Genomic DNA, 24,561 nt, shown 5'->3' on the forward strand with positions numbered 1-24,561 from the left:
AAAAGCAAGGTTTAGAGGTGGGGTTTTTTGGCTTCTTTTCTTTCTTTCTTTCTTTCTCTCTTTTTGTTCTTTAGAGAATTTCAGAGGTAACTTTAGGGGTTTTAATGTTATTAAGATGGTGTCATAAAGGGGCGCCTGAGTTGCTCAGTGGGTTAAGCCTCTGCCTTTGGCTCAGGTCATGATCTTAGGGTCCTGGGACTGAGCACTGCACTAGGCTCTCTGCTCGGCGGGGAGCCTGCTTCCTCTTCTCTCTCTCTGCCTGCCTCTCTGCCTGCTTGTGATCTTCTCTCTTTCTCTGTTAAATAAATAAATAGATAGATAGATAAATAAATAAATAAAATCCTTTTTTTTTTTTAATGGTGTCATAAATAAAGAACACAGAAATTCCCCAACCCTGCCCTGTCAGTTTTCCTGATTTGCTGTGGGATTGTCAAAGGAGATATATATTCAAAAAATAAGACCAATGGTATTGCCTTATTATAATCTGCATGAGTGCTCAATACCCCAGCAAGTTCCCTGGGAAAAAAGTGGTTGGGGCATGTGGGCCAGCCTAAATGCTTACAAGGCCTTTTTCTTGACCAGATCTAAATCCAAATCTTGGAATTTTATCACAGGGTAGCTCAGATATGGATACACTGACCTGGGTTCTTCACCTAATCTGAAGATAGCTTCATAATGCTAGTCTCAAGGATCTTACCTATTGAACAATAAGGAAGCAACACAGAACAGCAGAAGAAGAACCATCTCCATGTATTGAATTTTTCAGGCTGACTGATCCTGCTTACCAGTAATGACCAATTGATGTCTTGGAATTTGAATAGAGTAGCAACTTCCTCTGTAAAAAAAAGGCAAAAAATGAAGCTAGAGTTTAAGTAATTTCCCCAGGATTATATGGCTAATGAATGGTGTAATCATTATGCCATATGATTATTAATCATAACCTGGTTAATCCCAGGTCTATATGACTACAAAGTCATGTTTCAATCATTATCATATTGTAGTCTCTGGAAACATTTGAAAGACGTATATGGCAGAGGTAAAACTTGGTGACCTTTGCTTTGTTCCCCTTTTTCAACTGTAAAGGTGCACTCACAAAGGTATTTTAAAAACTAATAGGGGCTCCGGGGTGGCTCGGTTGGTTAAGCAACTGTCTTTGGCTCAGGCCATGATCTCAGGGTCCTGGGATGGAGCCCCACATCGGGCTCCCTGCTCAGCGGGGAGCCTACTTCTGCCTCTGCCTGCTACTCTTCCTGGTCATACTCTCTGTCTCTGTGTCAAATAAATAAATAAAATATTTTCTAAGATTAATAGAAACAGAAATGTATAAGGGTCCAGGCCCTTCTTATTGTGTTGAGAATCTTCTGTGTAGCAGGTGTCTAGCATAGGAGCATTTCATATATTTGTTGAAATAATATATTTGTATGTATGGAAGCTATACAAGTTCTACTACACTAATGTTTAATTCTTTTCTACGATGCTTTTTTAACTCTGAAAAAAAGGACATTTTAGTACTGACAGTTAACATAAATTTCATTTAATTTCATGATGCATTAGATACTATCTTCAGAAACAATCCATTTCTGTAGTATGTATTCGTAACATGATGCTCCGCACCAGTGACTGAAACACGATACCACTGAGAACTTTCGTCCTCCAAAACACAGAAACATAGATGTTTATCTAGGATATGGGACCAGATTCCCACTCCCTTTAATGAAAGACAGAAGTGCAAAAGTAAGACTAAAGGCTAGAATGTCAGGGGACTATTCAGGTTTGGGAAAAGGCAGAGTGAGTCTACTTTTTCTTTATTCTGCCCTTTCCATTGACTGTGGAACAAAACCCATAGTCTTGCTCTTTCTTTATTCTTCACTCAGTGGTGGCTTGTGTCAGTGTAACAACAAGGTTCTTTGAATGTAATGAAAATTAAATACATATAATTTTTTCCCCATTTGAGTGAAGATAAATTATTATGCCCCATGCAGAGAGTTCCGTGCCAGGAGAGAGTTTGCATCTTATCTTTACAGATGTATGAGTCAGCCTCCAGACAGGAGATTGAAATCTCCCTAGTAATTTTTTTCTTGTTTAAAAATTTTTTATTCAATTATTGTTTTAGTTACACTTTTATTTTCAGATTATTGTAGATTCACGTGCAGTTGTAAGAAATTATATAGAGAGATCCTCTATACCCTTTACTGTAAATTTCTCCAATGTTAAATCTTATAAAGGTACATAGTACCATATTGCAGTCAGGATACAGATTTTGAGACAGTCACGATAAAGAATGTTTCCATCACCACGAGGGCCCCTCATGTTATCATTTGAGAACCTACTGTTTCCCTCCCAAGCATACATACAGTATGTAACCTTTGGGAATTGGCTCTTTTCACTCAGCATAATTCTCTGGAGATTCATTCAGATTCTTGCATGTGTTAATAGTTTGTTCCTTTTTCTTGCTGTGTAGTATTCCATGGTATGGTTGTAATCACAGTTTGGTTAATCATTCACCACTGAAGGACATCTGGGTTGTTTATAATTTTTGACTCTTTTAAGTAAAGCTGCTATAAAACCTCCATGTAGGGGTCTTTATGTGAATAGAAGTTTTTATTTCTCAGGGTTAACTGCCTAAGAGTACAGTTGCTGACTTGTATGTTAACTGTGTATTGAGTTTTTAAAGAAACTGTCAGGCTATTCCCATCAGCAGTATGTAGTGACCCAGTTTCTCTGCATCATTGCCAGAATTAGATATTGTCTCAGTTTTTTAAAAGTCATTTGGATAGGTTAGGTATGTAGTGATATCACATTATGGTTTAATTTGCATTTTCCTAATTGCTAGTGGTATTGATAATCTTCTCTGGTGCTTGTCTGCCATCTGTATGTCATCTTTGGTGAACTGTCTCTTCATATCTTTTTCTATGGTATTTAGCCCTAGTGAGTGATTATTTTCTGAAAGTGTTCTGTCTTGCTAGACTGTCCCATTTTTGGGTACTTTATAGTTTTCTGAGTATAGATTCTGTGTCTCTTTGGTTAGGTTTATTCCTAGGTATCTTATGGTTTTGGGTGCAATTGTAAATGGGATTGACTCCTTAATTTCCCTTTCTTCTGTCTTGCTGTTGGTGTAGAGAAATGCAACTGATTTCTGTGCATTGATTTTATATCCTGACACTTTACTGAATTCCTGTATAAGTTCTAGCAGTTTTGGAGTGGAGTCTTTTGGGTTTTCCACATATAGTATCATATCATCTGCGAAGAGTGATAATTTGACTTCTTCTTTGCTGATTTGGATGCCTTTAATTTCCTTTTGTTGTCTGATTGCTGAGGCTAGGACCTCTAGTACTATGTTGAATAGCAGTGGTGATAATGGACATCCCTGCCGTGTTCCTGACCTTAGCGGAAAAGCTTTCAGTTTTTCTCCATTGAGAATGATATTAGCGGTGGGTTTTTCATAGATGGCTTTGATGATATTGAGGTATGTGCCCTCTATCCCTACACTTTGAAGAGTTTTGATCAGGAAGGGATGCTGTACTTTGTCAAATGCTTTTTCAGCATCTATTGAGAGTATCATATGGTTCTTGTTCTTACTTTTATTGATGTGTTGTATCACATTGACTGATTTGCGGATGTTGAACCAACCTTGCAGCCCTGGAATAAATCCCACTTGGTCGTGGTGAATAATCTTTTTAATGTACTGTTGAATCCTATTGGCTAGTATTTTGTTGAGTATTTTTGCATCTGTGTTCATCAAGGATATCGGTCTATAGCTCTCTTTTTTGGTGGGATCCTTGTCTGGTTTTGGGATCAAGGTGATGCTGGCCTCATAAAATGAGTTTGGAAGTTTTCCTTCCATTTCTATTTTTTGGAACAGTTTTAGGAGAATAGGAATTAGTTCTTCTTTAAATGTTTGGTAGAATTCCCCCGGGAAGCCGTCTGGCCCTGGGCTTTTGTTTGTTTGGAGATTTTTAATGACTGTTTCAATCTCCTTACTGGTTATGGGTCTGTTCAGGCTTTCTATTTCTTCCTGGTTCAGTTGTGGTAGTTTATATGTTTCTCTGGCTGAAGAGAGCAAGCTTCCCTTGGGACTATTTTTTTTCCCCCTGTGCTTATTGATATCACTATGTGTTGACTTCTCCAGCACACACTCTGGGATATCTGAGGGAAAAAGAAAATGCAGGGAACTTACCACAAAGTTGGTGTTCAGAGTTGATGTCCCCAGTTGTTCAGGAAGGTATATGATATCCAGGGTTTTTAGTCATACTTAATAGGAAGAATAGGGAAGGTTCTATCTGCTCTATATTTCCAGAAATTTCCTGAGGTGTATATATTTTTTAAGATATTTGCTTGTTGGAAGTTTATTTTCAAATTTTATGTAATTATTAAAAATGCTCAGGTCATGCTGGTAAGCTGAGCATGAAGATTACATGAAAACATGTAGATTATATTAGTCAACTCTCAAATTTTTTTTTGATAAAGTAGTGTTTCACATTCCATGTTAGAAATGATGTGGAGTTAGAATCATGAAAGATGAAAATTGAAGTCATATTAAAGATGTATTAGAGTTTTGTTTTATTCAGATGAGCATCTAGGTTCTTCAGCATTCCAACAATGATTCCTGTTAGAGGAATCTCGGATCTGCCATTTTTTAGACTACTGAATGAAGGTGGGGTTTTTTGGGGTAGACTGTTATTTCACATGGACAAGAAACATGGTTTTAAATTATTGTAATTATTTTATCATGCAGAGTGGGAAGAAATTTGGATATAAGTTTATTGTGTGTTTTTTTTAAAGATTTTATTTATTTATTTGACAGAGAGAGATCACAAGTAGGCAGAGAGTCAGGCAGAGGGGGCGGGGAAGCAGGCTCCCAATGAGCAGAGAGCCTGATGCGGGGCTCGATCCTAGAACCCTGAGATCATGACCTGAGCCGAAGGCAGAGGTTTAACCCACTGAGCCACCCCAGGTGCCTATGGATGTAAGATTATTGTTAAATGAGATAGTTAGGATTCTAAATACTTTCATTGAGAAAGTAGGTAAATAGTAGCTTGCTTTAGAAAAGTAAAATATACAAAGGAAATACTCTGTTATAAATAGCCAGTAAAAGAATTTTGGTTATTGGTTTTACTGTGTAAATATATAAAAAACATGTCACCTATCTTTTTTACAGATTGAAATTGTCAAAGAAGAATTCAGTGAACATTTAGAAGTTGTAGACAAGATTAACCAGATCTGCAGAAATCTACAATTTCATCTAAATAAAATGAGAATTTTTGAAGAGCCTCCTTTTGAGAAAGAAGCTAATATTATTGTGGATAGATGGCTTGATGTGAGTGACAGTTTAATTCACTAAAATTTTTATTTTATAGCAAATCAGTCTTTTCTGTCATACCTTTAGTATTTTAATTTAATTATTATATTTGAAAGTGTTTATTATAAAATGTTCAAATAGAATAAAATTTATGACTTAAGAATTAATTTCACCTCCTGAGTGAAATGGGTCTACTAACAAATGGGTCTGTCATCTTTGAGATATAAAGGCATATACTCAACTTATGTAAAATAAACTAGTTAATATATTAACCATTCAGGATATTCATGTCCAATTATATATTTATTTAATACAGTTTTAGTTGAGTAACATATTTTTATGAATTACAGATTAAGCATTTTGTCCATGTTATATTTTCATCTGGGTTCTTAAAAGCCCTTTTATTTATTGTGGCTTATTAATTCGTTAGACTATTGCTTTCAGTTGCCTATAAGTGGCAGCAAAGTTTTTGTGTGTGTGTGTGGAAGGAAGAACTATGTGATCTGTTAAAGCATATTTTTTTGTTGATAGATAAAGCAAATTATTTAATAAGCAAAGATAAATTCAATTTTTATTTTAAAATAGAGCATCTGAAACAATGGTCTTCATTCTTTTCACCACTAAATGTATTCTTTCTATTTTTTAATTATGGTAGATAAATGAGAAGACAGAAGACTACTATGAAAATCTTGGTCGAGCTCTAGCTTTATGGGACAAGCTTTTTAACTTAAAAAATGTCATTGATGAGTGGACTGAAAAGGTCCTTCGAAAAATGGAATTACATCAACTGGCTGAAGATGAACGAGAAAAGCTGAAGGTAATTTGCAACAGAAGTAAAATGTATACTCTTTTTGTACACAGTTGATGTTTAATATGGAGCTTACTTTCTTGAAGCAGAGTAGAGAAATCACAAAGAAATGTTTTCTTTCATTATCCCTTGAGTGGGACCTTTCTGTTGTTTGTGTATCTAGGAAGATGTTAGCAGGTATTATTAACCTGGGGTTGACAGACATGCAAGTGGTTCCTGGATAAAATGACCTCATACGGGAAAAGTTGCATCTTTATTTTTATGAATGTCTAACCAAATTGTAATATTGGTTCCAATTATGAATATAGTCAACAAACATAGTAGGATGAATGTTATACACGACTTTGTTGTCAAGAAAATCACAGATACTTTTGAATCATCTGGTTGTAACTGTTACCCTTTATCAGTACTTTGAAATTATGGTATTCAGTAGAATCACTTCTAGATCTTATTATTTAAAGTATTAATATAGAAACATGTATATTACTATGGCAAAAATTATTTTTAATATTTTGAAAACTGTAACTCAATTTAATTGTTTTCCCTTATCCTCCTACATGATTTATCTTATATTTTGTTATTAAAAAATAGTCATGCAAAGGGTCTGCAGGATTTACCAGACTATCAGAGGCATTCATGGTATACAAAATTTTAATAACTCCTAGAAGAAGCCCCGTCAAAATGCATTATTATTCCCAGGTGGTCAGTATAGGTCCCAGGGGTTGGCAGACATTTTCTTAAGAGGTCAAATTGTAAATATTTTAAGCTTATAGATCATTTGCTCACTGTCACAAATGCTTATTGCTGCTATTGTAGCATGAAAGCATTCAGTCATAGATGATACATAAATGCGTGGAAGTAACTGGGTTCCAATGAAACTTTACTTATAAAAATAGACTGCCAGCCCTTAGACTGTTAACTCCTGATCTTACATCATGATTATGGTCAACTTTCATAATCTGAATTAAGCAGTCTCTCCTTACCAAAGATTAGAAAAAAAGTATCAGGTTAAGTATTAAAATCTTATTAGAGCTTCAAAAAAGGCTATTTTTAAAACTAATCTCTGTACCATTTGGAAAGATTTAAGTTATCTCTTTTAACCCTAGGAAGAATTCTTTCTAATTGCTTATTTATGTATTATTCACTTGGATCACATGAAATCTCTATCTTTGTAGGTCAGAAAACAGTTAAAGATTAGCGATTATATCTGGTTCAGTGTAATAGAAAAATAAATGTCTGTGTGCATGAAGGTTTTACAGTATGCCAGCTCTAGTCTTCATCTGTTCTTGAATCTTTGTTATTTTATCTGCTTTTAAATTCATATATCCATTTTCATACATTTGGAAAAGGTTTTCAAAAATGTGTAGAGATATATGAGTTTCCATTGTGTATGATGACAGAAATTATGATTTTCTAAGTGTACATGAGTAAGTCCCTTAGAAATGCCTTGACAGGGGCGCCTGGATGGCTCAGAGATTAAAGCCTCTGCCTTTGGCTCAGGTTGTGATCCCAGGGTCCTGGGATTGAGCCCCACATTGGGCTCTCTGCTCGGCGGGGAGCCTGCTTCCCCTCCCTTCTCTCTGTCTGCCTCTCTGCCTACTTGTGATCTCTGTCAAATAAATAAATATATATATATATATATATCTTAAAAAAAAAAGAAATGCCTTGACATACAGGTTGTTTAAAAATTTGAAGTTAAAGAGTATAAACCGCCAGCCTGTGGGCTGGATTCCATCAACAGAGTGTGTGTGTGTGTGTGTGTGTGTGTGTGTGTGTGTGTGTAACTCCTAGGACTTCTTCAAAAAACAAGTGATTCTTCAAAAAACAAGGGATATTGAAAGGCTCTTTTAGTTTCTGTATATAATAATAGTAATCCTGGGTACCAGAAAATAAAGAAAAAGTAAAAATATATTTTCCATTAACATTATTTGTTCTAGGAAGAGTTACAAGCCTATGAACAAAAATCTTCAGAGTTTTCTACAAGAGTGGCTAACATACAGTTTCTCCTTCAAAGCAGTGAAATACCCCTTGAATTGCAGGTGAGAGAATTTTTATTTGGAAGTTGCAATTAAAACACTCTAAAGTAATGTTCACGGGTGTCTGGGTGGTGCCGTCGGTTAAGTGTCCAGCTCTTGGTTTCAGCTCAGGCCCTGATCTGAGGGTCATGAGATTGAGCCCCCCATTGGACTTGCATCCAGTGCAGAATCCGCTTTGGTTTCTCTCTCCTTCTCCCTCTGCCCCTCCCTCCGCGCACTCTCTTTCTCTCTCAGATAACGAAATCTTAATTAAAAAAAAAAAAAGTTCATAAGCCAGAATTCTAAATCTTAAAACTAAAATGAAATTAAGATCATTATTTAGTTCATGTTTATTCAATTCCTACGTTAAATCCAACTAAATTTTTAACAGTTGGCATAGTTCATTGTATTTGTTTAGAATAAATATTTTCATATTATTTTAGTCTCATTTCACTGATTTCCAGGACTCCTGTGTAGAGGTGGAGATGTTGTCCTGCTTCTGTGTAAATTAATGAGGGTTTCCTCTTGAGTGTCTTTGGCCATAGGAAGGAGAATATGGCTCAAGTGATTCCCTCTTTATTAATTGCTGGATGGAGAAGCAGGGAGATGGCTGCAAGTATGGTTTTCTATCGTGTGAAGAGATTGGTTACAATTTTATTTCAATCAGACCGTATAGTGGCTGAATGTGACATCCGAGTCAGACCTTCTGGGTGGGGTTCTGGCTTGGCACCACTAGCTTTGTGATCTTGGGCAAGTTACTTAACATTCAAAAGCCTGTATTTTGTATGTAAAATGCTTACCACAAAGCTGTGCACATAATAAACACTCAATAAATGCTGACCATTTAATTTTTCTGTATATTTTAATATATTTTCCAGTGAGTGCCTCGAGAGGGCACCTCAACTGAGATGCTAGATAAAGCTTGCTTTGGAGGGGGAAAGGACTCATCCTATTTAGTCTTTCCGGAAAAAAAAGTCAGAACGTCAATCTCGGTTTTTTCGTATTATTCTTTTTTTTAAACAATTGGCATGGTATCAGCGATGTAGAACATCGAAGAATTAACTTTGCGTTGAAATGAAGCAAAGTTTCAACCCGTTCTCTAGCAATGCAGTTGTCTTAAAATCTAGTTAAATAAAGCCTGCCACAGACTTTTTGTATGTTTCATGATTTCAGGTCATGGAGTCCTCCATTTTAAACAAGATAGAAAACGTAAAAACACATTTAATAGGAGAATCCGCGTGCTCTGCACTCAGTGGTAGCCCAGCTGAGCTAAGGGAGGACCTGGACCAAGCCAAGACCCAGATTGGAATGACAGAGTCCCTCTTAAAAGCTCTATCTCCTTCAGACAGCTTAGAGATCTTCACTAAACTCGAGGTATGTCCCAGCTGTGTCTCTTCGTGGTTCAGATTTATTTTTATACTTGTTTCTGATGGCTTTGACCTCTTGAAGTTAATAAACCTAGTTACTAAAAAATGAAAGCCAAGGGCAAAAACTCAGAAAAACAATTTGTATATTTAGCAGTCTCACCTTTGAATTGCTTGGGGGACAGTAATTATTTGATATTAAACTGTATTGTGTTATACCTGTACTAGCTAAGGTAAAGCCAATCCACCCGACAGAAGGTCATTGAGATTTTTACAAAAACAATGGAGATGTTATGCTTTGTATAAACTGAGCTCATTTTGAGACCTAATGGTTGTTTGTTTATGTATTTAGGAGATACAGCAGCAAATCCTACAGCAAAAGCACAGTATGATGTTACTTGAGAATCAAATAGGTTGTCTGACTCCTGAACTCTCTGAATTAAAAAAGCAATATGAAAGTGTCAGTGACTTGTTTAATACCAAAAAAAGTGTTTTGCAAGATCACTTTTCTAAGTTATTGAATGGTGAGTGCGATGTTTCTCCTAACTCTTTCTGGGAATCTGGAAGTATGAATAAGTATTATGAATGCGAAGGCTTATGTAAGCTTCACTTACAAATGGTTGCACAGATTCTAGTTAGGAAAAGGATTTATTTAATTAGTTAGGACTTATTCAGATAACTCTTTGGAGGGGAAGTGCTCACTAATTTATGCCTATGGTAAATAACATCTTTTCCTTTAAAGTCCCAAATATTTATTTCATGAAAGAAGGTCACCAACATTTTCAGATTTGATCTGCTCAGCGTAGTGAGTAAGTCTAGGGACATGTCTGTGAGCAGGCTGCCCTTGCAAGTGTCTTTGGGTGTCCTATGTCCTTGGAAAGGAGGTTTGGTATAGAAAATATACCACAGTTTGGGGCACCTGTGTGGCTCAGTTGGTTAAACAACCGACTATTAATCTCAGCTCAGGTCTTGATTTTAGGGTCATGAGTTCAAGTTCCGCACTGGGCTCCATGCTGGGCGTGGAGCCTACTTAAAAAGAATAAAAAAGTTAAAAAGAAAAAGAAAATATACCACAATTACTCTCTAGAATCTGTTAGCCTCAGAGTTGGGTTTCAACTTATTACCCACTTTATACAATGACTGTAGTAGCCATGTCATGCAAAGCAAGTGTCAAATCTCTCAATTTAACAAGGTGTTTGAAGTCTCCCTTGAATGAATGCAGCTTTCTTTGTTTTTTCCTGCAGATCAGTGTAAGAATTTTAACGACTGGTTTGGCAACATTAAAATGAACCTTGAAGAGTGTTTTGAATCATTAGAAACAAAAAAGAGTGTGGAACAAAAGCTACAAAAACTTTCTGTAAGATCTATGTGTATATATATATGTATATACTTTATAACTAAAATTTATCAAAACTAAAGTGCTAGAGACATAGGGCTGTATTTACGTAGATAAAATCATTACTTTGGGGGTGCCTGAATGGTTTAGTTGGTTAAGCATCTGATGCTTGATTTCTGCTCAGGTCATGATCTCAGGGTTGTGGGATTAAGCCCCACCTTGGGCTCCATGATGAATGTGGAGCCTGTTTAGGATTCTCTCTCTCCTTTTCCCCACTCTCCCCTCAAGCTCTCTCTCTCTCCAAAAAAAAAAAAAAAAAAAAAAAAAATTTTACTTCGACTTACTAATTTCTCTACAGAGATAATATTTCCAAATAACCAACTTTTCCCCAAATATTTCAAAATTCCATATTTATTGGATAAGGATGCAGGCCAATTAAACAAGTTGTATTTTCACACCTAGTCTAAGATGCTATTTAACTTTGTGTTTACCGGTAAATCCAGTCAACTTAAAATTATATTTGATAAAAAATAAAGGCTTTACTTAATGTGGCTTTTGAAATTCCTTTATTTTCTTGAGAGAGATCTCTTGACTTATTATTATTTTTTTCCTGAGTAATATTTAAAACATCTCAGTTGAGAGGCACCTGGGTGGCTTAGTCGTTAAGTATCTGCCTTCAGCCCAGGGTTCTGGGATCGAGCCCCACATCAGGCTCCCTGCTCAGCAGGAAGCCTGTTTCTCCCTCTCCCACTCTCTGCTTGTGCTCCTTCTATCACTGTGTCTCTCTCTGTCAAATAAATAAATAAGGGGCGCCTGGGTGACTCAGTGGGTTAAAGCTTCGGGTCCTGATCTCAAGGTCCTGGGATCGAGCCCCATATCGGGCTCTCTGCCCAGTAGCAAGCAGAGAGCCTGCTTCCCTGCCTCACCCCCTGCCCCCTGCCTGCCTCTCTGCCTGCCTGTGATCTCTGTTTGTCAAATAAATAAATAAAATCTTAAAAAAAAAAAAAAGACTCAGTTGCACTTTACTATAGCTGGTTGAACTGTAGTGTTAGGTAGCCTGAAATAAAAGGTAGTATGCATGGGGGCATTTAAAATGCTTACCACATCCTTAAATCTTGATCACTTTAGGCTAGGTTTCTAGTACTTTAGTGTTGATGATAAGTCATACTCTCAAGCTTATGAGTGGCACTAAATGTTCTTTGTTTGATTGCTTGCTTTGGTGATACTGTTCTTTACTGATAAAAATTGCCTTTCTGCTCTTTTTTGTTTAAGTCCCAACTTTTTATTTTTTATCTTTTGCCTTTAACTTTGCCCATGGCATGGGTCTTAGCAATGGATGCTCAAACCTTGACCCACAAACACTGAAATAAAATGTGGATTCGGGCAAAGTTAAATGTGAATTCGCTGTTTAGGTTTACATGTTGATTTCCATAAGGGAGCAAGTATTTAGAAGCTGGGCAAAGAAAAACGAAGCTTTCCCAGTCTTATTCCTACTGACGTTCTTGGTGACCCTGCATTATTTTTCTTGATCCATTTCCAGTGAGTCAGATGTAAACACACATTCTACACCTAACAAATTGGTCATTCGCGTTTGAAGTTAGCCTTGTCTGCATAGTTCTTCTCTTGTACTGGGTGTTTAAAAAGGTGGCCCGTCTCTGGAAAAGCATCGTGGGGGTTATAGAGATGATACTTTGACTTTGCCAGTAGAACATCATTGACTTTCTGTCTTTCTTAAGGATTTCTTGACTCTTGAAGGAAGAGGCAGTAAAATACAGCAGGTGGGCACTGTACTGAATCATGTTAAGAAGCACCTGCCCAAAGCCCATGTTAAGGAGCTTAACAGTTGGATTATAAATCAAGAAATCGAATTAGAAAAAATGGAGTCCGTTTGCCAGGCCCGGGCAAAGGAGCTTAATGACTACTTGCAGCAGCTGCTGAGGTAGGAAATAAAGGCAAGATCTAAATAACATGTTTTCTAATGGTACCTTTATCTGTTCTCTGCCTCAGTACAGCTGACACTGGGATATACAGTCACACAAATTTCACAAATAAAATACATATTTTCAAATCAAAGTTTGTCTCTAGAAGACCGAAGTTAAGAGAATTCGTCAAATTATCTAATATGGTAATAGTTCAGGGGAGAGTCCAGAACTGTTTTCTGTTTGTTTCTTGCTCCTTCTGATACATTTGTATAGCTCATTGCTTTTATAGAATCCCACTATAATACAGGCTATTATTGTTCGGATTTTAATGTTACAAATTAATTTTTCTCTAAAGAATAACCAAAAAAAAAGTGGTTAAAAACCTGGTTAGCTTCTGAAATTCATGCCTACCTTCTCTTCATAGACACACTTTTTGCTTCCGTTCTATTTTAACGTATGTTAATGTTCTTTTAGACTCCAGGATGACCACAGCAATCTGAGCAAATGGTTGACTAGTCAAGAAGAGAAATGGGAAGAAATGGAAAAATCAGGAGAGAAAACTGAGCTATTTTGCGAAGCTGTAGCTAGAAAGAGGTAGAGCTGATCTCGTACGAGTGTATTTTCTGCCAGCGTGGTTTCTTACATGGTGCTGTAGCTGCTGTAAACTTTCTGTGATGTTTATTTACATGTGTGTAATGTTATTGCGATTAATGTTAATTTGTTTTTTAATTGTTAATTATTAACAATTAACTTAAGAATTTACAATTGTTAATTAACAATTAAAATTAAACAGTTAAAATTGATAATTAACAATTAAAATAATTGTTAATTATTAACAGTCATGTTAATTCACATGATGTGAATTTACAGGGAACAGTTTGAGTCTCTGGCCCAGATGACCAGCTCTTTGAAGGAATGTGGGCTTACCGAAGAGGAAGAAATAGTAATGGAATCAGCACATTTGATTGATAGGTACCAGGCATTTTTGAGACAATTATGTGAAATTGATGAAGAGGATAAGTTACCTCCTACAGAGGACCAGAGCTTTAATGATCTCGCACATGATGTTATTCGCTGGATAGCAGGGATTAAAGAGTCCCTTATGGCTTTGAATTCATCGGAAGGCAAAATGCCACTTGAGGAAAGAATCCAAAAAATAAAGGTATATCTGTGGGAACTGAATTTCAGAGGTCAGAGTGAACTCTAATTTTTAAAAGATTTAGAGGAAAACTACAAAGATTTGTTTCTTAATGGAAAATAGGATCACTGTGGATTGGCTGAAGGCATTCAGATGACTGTGCTTAAAAGGCAGAAGGGCTGTGTTGGATCTAAAGTTATCTTAAAGCAGACAGAGGAGAGACGGTATAGCCTCTCTTTGTAAGGGCAGTGCCTACAGAGGGTGGCAGTGGGAGTTGGCTCAGATGTAAAGAAATATATGTATGTCAGTACAGAGAGGCATCAGCAATGTCCAGGGCAGGGCTAGAGAAGAACTCTTCTTCACAGTGAATAGGTATGGTTCATAAAGATGATTAGATATTGAGTGTGTTGTGTGGTTCATAAAGGTTATTAGGTGCTGGTGGGGGGGGGTTGCAGAGGGCAAGGAAATCTCAAGCTCCACCCGGCTTACTTTTTACCCGAGGGGAGATTCAATAGACGTTAGTCTATTGTCGTTAGTTAAACAAGCAGGGGATAGAAGCACATGTGCGTAAAAGGAACCCGGAAGGATTGAAATTAACATTAATCAGAGCATATTACAGGAAGCAATGGTTATGCATCATGAGCTCTAAGGGTTGGTGAAGCTCACTGAAGTAATTGGGGTTATATGTGAAAGGCTTTCCAGGGGATGTGAATCTGGAGTTGCGTTTCCAATTAGGGAGAAACTTGATTGTTTAGAGCAAAGGAGGGAAAGAGAGGAGCAGGGAGTGGGAATTAATTATGTTGTAGCCCGGGGACAAGAGTTGACAAGGGGCACTGCATTTTCCTGTGGGAAGCCCTAAGTCTCATCTTAAGTGTATAAAAATGTTGTGTTCGGTTGTTACCTTAACTCTCTCTCAATAAATAATGGAGTGAATAGGAAGGATTTGCCAGAGTCTTTCGGGCCTCTGCTTATTTGAAGGCAGTTGAAAATAAAGATGAGAGAAGGAATGCAGTGAGATCAACCTGAAAAATATTTATTGAGAATCAGTTCTGTATCATGTGAAGGAGATAGCATTGTCCTATAAAAATGAGAAGATAATTTTGAAATCTACTCTGCAGTTACTCTAAGTATAATGTATATAAATCAAAAGATATCATATGTACTTTCCCTAAATAATACAAATGAGTTTCTAAGTTCTGTTTTATTTAATTCAGGAAATCATTTTACTAAAGCCTGAAGGGGACGCTAAAATACAGACCATCATGAGTCAGGCTGAGAGCAGCAAATCTCCATTGGCTCCAAAGACCCTTACTGATATCAAGAATCAGTGGGACAACACACTCCATTTAGCCAACACATATCTAAGGTAAAGGACAATGCCTTCACTTATTCATGGCTTTCATTACACTGTGAAGCCATAACAAGTATGTTTTGTCTGCCTCCTGGATTTGGATATAATATCTATTGGGGAGAAAGTCCGTAGTGTCAGGGGCATCCACAATGTCAGAGGCAGAAATAAAGACGGAAAGTTCTCTGGATCAGATAGGAAATACCCCGTTTTAACTGTAGCAGTGTTTAGTTTGGCTGGTTCATCAACCCATGGAGTTCTTGGTAACAAATTAGCATTGTCTATCATTCCACCTTCAGCACTGCTTCTTACCAAAACTCCCCTCCCCCAGACAATCTCAGTAGTCTGCATGATATTACTGTATCCTTTTAAGTATATATTCTAAGAGATTCTTAAATGTATAAACGTGGTAAATGTCTGAATTCAGTGGACATAATTCTGGTGAAAATTTTTAATTCATATCACATCTTAAATGATACATTTATTGTTTAGTGGAAATGTGAATTTTATATTTTGTTCTAGGAAGTCAGATCAAAACTAAATTTAAAGTATAGAAAGTATAAACTAGTTAGTTGGCAAATGTACTGGATAATTATTTATTTTAGTTATATGAGAAGGAGAAATGTAAGATAATATAATTTTAAGCATAGTAAAAACTGTAATGGTCTGGAATCTAAATTATTAAGTGTTTATTCTCAGGTCAAATTATGTAACAAAATATTTTTTAAAATAATACTACAAATAATTTCTGTCTTGATTTCTGAGCTAGACTTAGTGCTATTTACAATGTCATTAATGCCAAAAGGAGTCTTCGGGAATAACTAATGTTAGTGTTATTTCAATGCTTTTTATTACAATGTATGTTATACATAATATGCAGAAAGCATTCCAATTTGCTAAGAGTCATGTCATTTCTAAAATATTTGTTCAACTTAGCCATCAAGAAAAGCTTCTGCTAGAAGGAGAGAAGTATTTACAAAGTAAGGAGGATCTGAGATTAATGCTCACGGAACTAAAAAAGAAGCAGGAAGTGGGCTTTGCGCTGCAACATGGTTTGCAGGAGAAGAAAGCGCAGCTAAAAATTTATAAGAAATTCCTCCAGAAAGCACAAGATTTGACGTCTTTGCTAAAAGAGTTAAAATCTCAAGGAAGTTACCTCTTAGAGTGCACTAAAAATCCCAACTTCAGTGAAAAACCTTGGCTGGAAATAAAGCATCTACATGAAAGTCTTTTGCAACAGCTCCAGGTGAAATGGTCAAAATGAAATTTCAAATGATTGTCATAATTATGCATACTTACGTCATTTTTGTATGTGGAACCATTTTTTGTTCTTTTGGTAAATCAGAACCTTCTAACATTTAATTGATCATTTTGAGATACAAATACTAACTCCTCAATCTGTCAGTTTTGCTAGAAGAATCCAGTGCCTATTGTTTGATGATGATGTTATTTTTTCTCCTCCAGCTTCTCCTTTTCAGGGGTCAAAGGGTTAAGATTTTTTTTTTTTAAGATTTATTTATTTGAGAGAGAGAGAATAGGAGAGTGTGTGAGCTTTATCTCATGACCCTGGGATCATGATCTGAGCTGAAACCAAGAATCGGACACTTAATGGACTGAGCCATTCCAGGAACCCCTAAGATCTTTTAATGTATCTCTCTGAAAGAGATGTTGTCAAAGTGATCCATGCATCCACCAATCCATCCATTTGTCCATTGGACAGATCTATCCACTGGAATGGCTTACAGTTGACCCTTGAACAAAGTTGAGGGGACAGGGCTGTTGAGCCCCCCACAGTTAAAATTTGTGTATAACTTCTGACTTTCTGAAAGCTTAACTGCTATTAGCCTACTAGTGACCAGGAAGCCTTATGGATAACACAGTCGATTAACATGTTGTTGTACGTTATATGTATTATACATTGTACAGTAAGCTAGAAGAAAGAAAATGTTAAAATCACAAGAGGAGGGGCGCCTGGGTGGCTCAGTGGGTTAAGCCTCTGCCTTCAGCTCAGGTCATGATCCCAGGGTCCTGGGATCGAGCCCCACATCGGGCTCTCTGCTCGGCAGGGAGCCTGCTTCCTCCTCTCTCTCTGCCTGCCTCTCTGCCTACTTGTGATCTCTCTCCCTCTGTCAAATAAATAAATAAAATCTTAAAAAAAAAAATCACAAGAGGAAACGCATTTACAGTTCTGCACTGTATAAGATCTATGCATGATTGGATCCATGTAGCTCAAACCCATGCTGTTCAAGGGTCAGCTATACATTCATGATTCTGTATAAACCTCCTCAGTTTCCCTCTCTTGAATGGTCTGCAGTAAAAGAGATAAGAGATGTCAGCTTGCCACTGAGGGGGAGTGTATTCTCATAAGAGAATTATCTATATTTTGCATTTTGGAAGTTAGATTCAATGTAAGAATCCTGTGGATGAGAAATCGTGCTCTATAGACCACAGGAGATGTACAGAGATAAAGAGAGATCCACTTGACTGAAGGGGTTGAGTTTAATAATTACTACTGTTCTGATCAGGTGTGGCCACCTTATGTTCTTATTCCAGGAAGAGAACTTCAAGGTGGGTTTGCTTTTGAGTTAGGATTACTTGTTCCTAACACACAGTGTTGGAATTTAATACTTAGGGAAGGAATCCGAGGTTAGGCTGATCTCAGATAGCCTCATTTCCAGCTGTGGATATTTGGTTATACTAAGAAGGATAATTAAGGGAGCTGCTTTATTATAGATGTTTGTGATTTGATGATATAATTTGAAGCATTTATGTTTTGTAAACCTCTTGAGAAATAAATTGTCCTCAGGAATGAAATGAAGGCAAAGAAGCATGGGGGAAACAAATGTGATTTCAATAAGCCATTTTCAGGGGGACGGAGGAGATTTTACATGGAAATATCTCAGCTACTAAAAACTTTACTTAAATTTTCTGGACAATTTATGGCCCTGTTTCAAGATGAAACAAGGGTTTCTGAACAATTTAATTATATTTCTGAGTGAGAAAATTCAGAGACATCATGGGTGAATTGTCGGTGGTTTTATTTTTAGGATTCTGTGCAGAAATTGGAAGGTCATGTTCAAGAGCACCACTCATACCAGCTTTGCATCACAGACCTGAATGCCACATTGGATGATATCTCCAAGGAATTTGCCAGTTTTTCTGATATGCCTGGGGATCAAATAGGTGTTGAGGAAAAACTACAGAAACTGCAGGTATTGATCAGTGTCCAGACATGATGGGCATAAAAACAGAATCGGTATTAATTATAATGAACAAATCTGTGTGTTTGGTAAGAAATCCAGTTACTCTTCAGGTAACGAAGATGACTAAGGTTCTGACTAGTCATAGAAAATGGGAATGCTCTTTTTTAGTGACCAAGTCCCTTTATAATTTGCATTGAACGTTTCCCTGCACTCTGGACCCTCCGAGACCATTCCACCATGACCAGTCTGTACCTCTCGGAGATCTTTGTTTCCAAGACAGCACAGTGATTCCAGGAGATACTGGAGAGTCAAAGAATGTATCTGATGCCACAAGACCAAGGGGGAAATGCTTCAGTTTTGCATTCTTTATCAGGGGTGGATGGGAATTGTATCATTTTTACCTTATTACTTTCCATACTCTCGGTCTAAATTAGAGCTCTCTCCAGATGTAAGGCGTCCGAACTCCTCTCCCTCACTTCAACAGCCCCTAGCCTTTTGCAGTGAGGATCACAGACAACCCTTTACCCACATCCTCAAAACACATTCCTTGGATTCTCACTTTTTGCTTAGCCAATGTCAGCAAACCTGAGAGGTGTCTTCTAGAAGAAAACAAAGTAAAGCATTTTCTCAGCTACTTCTTTGACAGCTCCTTAACTGGAGATTTCATGGCGTGAGTCTCAAAAGCAGCACTGCTGGCCCGAATGTGGGAGTTCTCTATCTCTTTTTTTTTTTCTTTTCTTTAAGTTTTTAAATTTATTTAAGTAATCTCTCCACCCGACATGGGACTCAAACTCGTATCCCTGAGATCAAGCTTCCCATATTCTTCCAACAGAACCAGCCCCCTCATCTCTTTCATTTAGGGGCCTGGAAATCAAGCAAGCCCTCTCCTCTGTGGCCTGACATTGTGACAGTCTACCTCCCACCCCCCCCCCCTTTTTTTTTCAAGATTTCATTTATTTATTTGACAGAGATCACAAGTAGGCATAGAAGCAGTCGGAGAGAGAGGAGGAAGCAGGTTCCCTGCTGAGCAGAGAGCCTGATGCAGGGTTCGAACCCAGAACCCTGGGATCATGACCTGAGCTGAAGGCAGAGGCTTTAACCTACTGAGCCACCCAGGCGCCCTGTTACCTCCCTTTTTAACAGCAATTATTTGACAGATGTTCAGGGCTCATCATGTCCACAGTACTGTTTAGGGGCCATGGATAATTAAGAAAAGTGTTAGATGTGAGCCCAGCTCAGTCTTCTCCAGAAAAATTAACATAGAGCCTCTGTTATAGGTAGAAGAAATCTCAGAGGCTATCAAGTTCAGACCCTTCGTTTTATATGTGATAAGCTGGGTTCTGGAGAGGTGAGGGACTTACAAGTTCACCCAGAGTAGGGGCTACTGCTCAGGTCTTCTCACCCCATGAAACACCTCTACTTAGATGTTGTACACTTATATATCATTCAGTATGTCCAGAAAGTAACTCAACTTCCCTTTCTCCATCTCCCTACCAGTAGGCCTGCTTTTTCTTCTGTGTTCTCGGACTCTGAATATTTCTACCATCTCTCCAGGCTTCAGGTCAGAAACCTGGTTATCCATCCTCTCCCAGACTCCTCAGTTTAGTCAGACATTAAGTGCTGTCTCTATCATGTCTGGAATATCTGTACAATTTGTTTCTCCCCCTTGACCCTCCATTATTGCCTCTTCAGAGCAAGCCCTCACCTCAGACACCCCTGCACTGAGTTCCGAATAGGCTCTCTGCGTGCACTTGCCACCCTCTCCATGGCAACATCCCCATGGCTGCACCCGGATCATTCTAAAATGCAGTCTGGATCTCCCTTCTTCCAGCTGAATTTGTTTCAATGACTTGTGCAGACTTGTTAGCACAGTTTTCACGTTCTGTTAGAATTGTCTGTTGACTTCTGTGTCTCTCTCACTAGACTATAGGAACCTGACTTGACTGTGTTTTGCTCATCTATGTAACTTTGAAACCTGTCATAATAGGGCTGCCTGGCTGGCTCAGTTGGTGGAGCATGTGACTCTTGATCGTAGGGTTGTGAGTTCGAGCCCCACACTGAGTATAGAGATTACTCTAAAAAGATTTTTTTTAAAGATTTTTATTTATTTATTTGAGACAATGTGAGTGTGAGCATGGAGAGGGGGAGAAGCAAACACCCTGCTGAGCAGGGAGCCCAGTGTGGGGCTGGATCCCAGGACCCTGGGATTGTGATCTGAGCTAAAGGCAGACACTGAACCAACGGAGCCTTGCAGATGCCCCAAGATGGCTTGAAAAATTTTTTTAATTAAAAAAACCCCCAAAACTATCATAACATTTGTTGCTAGTTAAATGAACAAATACAGGAATACTGTGTAGTCTATTAGGATAGTGACTGATAAATACTATATAATTCACCTAGTAACTCTAAGGCTTATTCTATTTCAGCAGTAACATCAGTAACTATTCTAATACCTCACATTTCCTTTTGAGTCTTAAGGTCTCAAATCAGCCTGGTTTGTTCATGTGTTGAGTCAGTATTGATCGAGTTCCTGCTATGTTCCAGATACTGCATTAAGTCATTGATTTAAGCTTTACTCTGAATTGTAAATATTAGTACTAGATTCGTGTGGGTACATTCTAAATGATTCTTCTATTTTCAGTGCTTTGCACAGAGTAGGCACTTATTATTTAGTATTTTGATTGTGTAAAAAGTCTGTCTCTTGAACAAAATATTACTTAACAAATACGTGTTGATGCCTCCTACGTTCCAGGAACTGTGTTGGGAGAATTTTCTTTGTTACTTTTGATTAACTTCTAGTATCTTATAAAATCTGTTGGAGATTTAGATCTGGGATGGCACACTGGTTTACATTTTGCCCAAAGTTTCTTCTTTGTGATATGAATTGGTAAATTTTTTACACTTTCTGCTAGTGGAGCAGAATACTCTGTGATTTATAAAAGTCAATTAACTCTCGTGACCATTGAACAGAGGTACTTTTCGTGACAATCTTTTCTCCACTTACAGGAACTAGAGAATAGACTCCGTTTGCAAGATGGCACATTAAAGCAGATTTTAGCTTTAGCAAACTCCATCAAGCAAAATACATCTTCAGTGGGACAGAAGATTATTAAAGATGATATAAAATCACTTATGTGTAAACAGAAGGACTTGGAAAACAGACTTGAATCTGCCAAGCAGGAGACAGAAAATTGTCTCAATAGCATTCTCAACTCAAAACGCTCATCAGAACAGAGAGAAAAGTTTACTCCGCCAGGCAGAGAGAAGGAGGTCACTTCTGAAGTGCATGAGTCCACTCAGGACTCCAATGCACTGGAAAAGTTTGAGGAAGACTGCAAGATAAACAAGGTAAGTGCTAATGATTGCGTCTCTAAGACATCGCGTCTGAGAATGAAGAGGTGTTGGGCTTTGAAAAGAGGATGGTAAATCAAGCCTTCTGATTTCATAATTAAACCCTCAGTGTGCTGGCTATTTATGATGCCCACTCGTAAGAAGAGCCCTTAGAAAACTATCCAAGATTTCAGTGGTGAAATATTACTGTTTAGTGTGTTAAAATGTCAGTCATCAATTTAGGTTGATTATTCTCTCTGATATGTAATCAGATACAGTTTCTTGGGTCAAGAGCACAAAGGCAAATTAGAAAAGGCAAAAGAAAAGAAAGTGTGTTCTATCCATTTTCCGAGGGAAAAAAATCCCAAGAGCCTTATTTCTTTTTTTTCTTTCTTTTTTTTTTTTTTTGTGTGGATTTTATAATGAAATCAGAGACTACTTCAAAGGACAGTTTCCTTCTTTTTTTTCTCATGTTAACCCTATACTGCAAATGCATCTTTAAATGTTGTCAGATCCCTTGGTATGAGAATACCAACATTCAGGCTCCTGATTTTCCCTAGGGAGAAGAAAGAAGAATGTTGTTTTGTTTTCATTCTCCTATGGCTCTTAAAGTTCTTTCTCACAGGGTAGAGATTGAAATGAAAAAGGCACAGAGAACCATCCAGTAAACCATATTTGAAAGGGTCTTTCTGTTAGGCAGCCTCTCACAGTCCAAGGTCCAGTGGGACATTGGCAAAGGCTAGACCATTCAGGTGTAAGTTCTCATCAGCTTTTTATGGACTATGTGATCAAAAGCAATGAAAAGAATGTGCATTTCTGTTGTCTTCTTAAAACAGAAGTCCATGAGGGTGCCTGGGTGGCTCACTCAGTTAAGCATCTAACTTCAGCTCGGGTCCTGACCTCTGGGTCCTGGGATTGATCCCCAGGTTGGGCTTCCTGCTCAGCAGGGAGTCTGCTTCTCCCTCCCCCCACCCCCGCCCCACTCATGCTTTCTCTCTCTTTTTCTCTTTCTCAAATAAACAAGTAAAATCTTAGAAAACAAAACAAAACAGAAATGTATGGAAGATTATAGGAACCAGATAGTGTTCTCTAGAAATATGTAAAACCGTAAATGCCAATGGAGCATCTGTCTGGCCATGAGAAAAGACTTACTAAAATCCCACAAGCAGTGTTAGATATTGCTAAGGAAAATGTCTTAAGGAATGGAGGGCCCATACCTGCGACTCCTGAGGAGTATATATAAAAGAAACTTTCTTAACAGTATTAAACAGCAGTAGTTAAGTGAGAAAGAAAAAAAAAAAACAAACAAACCTGAGTGCTTTCTATCCTAATACATGATGTTGCTATAGGGAGTTGCTTAATAACTTTTAAAATTAGCTTCTCAGACCCATTTTGGCTGTGAGCCCCCAAAATACAGTAGAGTATATTGAAAACTAAATAAAACTTATAATCCAATAATAAGAGTTTTTATAATTTATTAAGCATTTACTTGATCTTGAATGATGAGTTATTTATAATTTATGATACTTCATTAAAATATTTTTCCATTGAATCATGTAAGACAAATATATTGTAATATAAATTTTTATTTGATTTGTGATGCCTTGTGTCATGGTCAGAAGACTCATGTTTGTGAAGGAGAAAATAAGCTACTTTTATTTATTTATTTATTTTTAAGATTTTATTTATTTGACAGATCAAGAAGAGGCAGGCAGAGAGAGAGAGGCGGGGGGAAGCAGACTTCCGCCTTAAGTAGAGAGTGGACACAGGGCTCTATCCCAGGACCCTGAGATCATGACCTGAGCCAAAGGCAGAGGCTTAATCCACGGAACCACCCAGGCACCCTGATAAGCTACTTTTAAACCTAAAAAAGTGATAGAGGTACTTCAGTCTTCAAGTAGGTTTAGGGTAGAGGAGTGGTTTGGGGTAGAGGTTTGTGGTTTTAATTCTCTAGAAATATTTTATTGTGACTTTTTATTCTTTTGTGACATGAATCTTTTTTTTTTTTTCCTCTGCTTGTGCTTTTATTTCCTCTACTCTAAGTACTGGCTTGATATACTTTATTCTATATAATAGACTATGAAGGACCAAGAATAGTTTTAATGTTGAGCAGCTAGTAAAGGCGATCAAAACATGCATAAACATGTGTAAGACTCGAGTGTAAAGACTTAAGCAGGAGTCTCTGAATAACATAAAAGCACCATTTACTGAACTGTAAGTCTGATTAATCAGAAGCTATTATGATAGTGAAAATAAGCATTTAATTGATTAAAAATACTTTTCAAGGCCTCTTTTGTGCTAATCATTCTGCTCAAATATGCCATCAGTTATCATGGTTTTAAAATGTAACACTAATTATGGACTCCTGGGTGGCTCTGTAGGTTAAGCGGCTGCCTTCAGCTCAGGTCATGATCCCAGGGTCCTGGGATCAAGTCATGCATCGGGCTCCCTGCTCAGCGGTGAGTCATCTCCCTCTCCCTTTGCCCCTGTCCCCTGCTTGGCTCACACACTCTCTCTCAAATAAATAAATAAAACCTTTTGAAATATTAAAAAAAAATCTAACAGTGACGAAATATCTAATTAATGCTCATTTCACATGCCTTTTTAGGATCTACAGGGGTTTTTGTCAGATCCTTTAAAATTGCCTCCAGAAGAATTTTTAGGAAGTTTTATTTTCTTCTACTTTTTTCTTTAGTAAATTCCATTCGATCTTAGAGTTTTGTTGAAGGTGTGATTGCATTTGTCAAAAATTGCGATTATAGTATGTATGTATTTCAATCTGTTGCCAAGAATTTCAT

The 24,561-nt window shown here is 37.5% G+C and overlaps 1 protein-coding gene across 12 annotated transcripts in view; it reads left to right on the top strand.

The window, feature by feature from the left end:
* SYNE2 (spectrin repeat containing nuclear envelope protein 2) overlaps positions 1-24,561 on the top strand; it is a 330,781-nt gene that overhangs the window by 144,941 nt on the left and 161,279 nt on the right. For 11 of the 12 annotated variants that reach the window (XM_004738910.3, XM_004738907.3, XM_045070315.1 and 8 more), the window contains exons 33-45: positions 5,159-5,317; positions 5,955-6,116; positions 8,045-8,146; positions 9,296-9,496; positions 9,839-10,010; positions 10,731-10,843; positions 12,559-12,761; positions 13,219-13,338; positions 13,615-13,906; positions 15,097-15,248; positions 16,167-16,476; positions 18,278-18,442; positions 21,440-21,781. In XM_004738910.3, coding sequence (XP_004738967.1) covers positions 5,159-5,317; positions 5,955-6,116; positions 8,045-8,146; positions 9,296-9,496; positions 9,839-10,010; positions 10,731-10,843; positions 12,559-12,761; positions 13,219-13,338; positions 13,615-13,906; positions 15,097-15,248; positions 16,167-16,476; positions 18,278-18,442; positions 21,440-21,781 — 2,493 coding nt within the window. Of the gene's footprint in view, positions 1-5,158; positions 5,318-5,954; positions 6,117-8,044; positions 8,147-9,295; positions 9,497-9,838; positions 10,011-10,730; positions 10,844-12,558; positions 12,762-13,218; positions 13,339-13,614; positions 13,907-15,096; positions 15,249-16,166; positions 16,477-18,277; positions 18,443-21,439; positions 21,782-24,168; positions 24,223-24,561 lie in introns of those variants that run through there. The other variant, XM_045070327.1, reaches the window with a different exon arrangement.

This window comes from Mustela putorius, unplaced genomic scaffold, assembly GCF_011764305.1.
Source record: "Mustela putorius furo isolate JIRA1106 unplaced genomic scaffold, ASM1176430v1.1 tig00000129_pilon_pilon_pilon, whole genome shotgun sequence".
Lineage (NCBI taxonomy): Eukaryota > Metazoa > Chordata > Mammalia > Carnivora > Mustelidae > Mustela > Mustela putorius.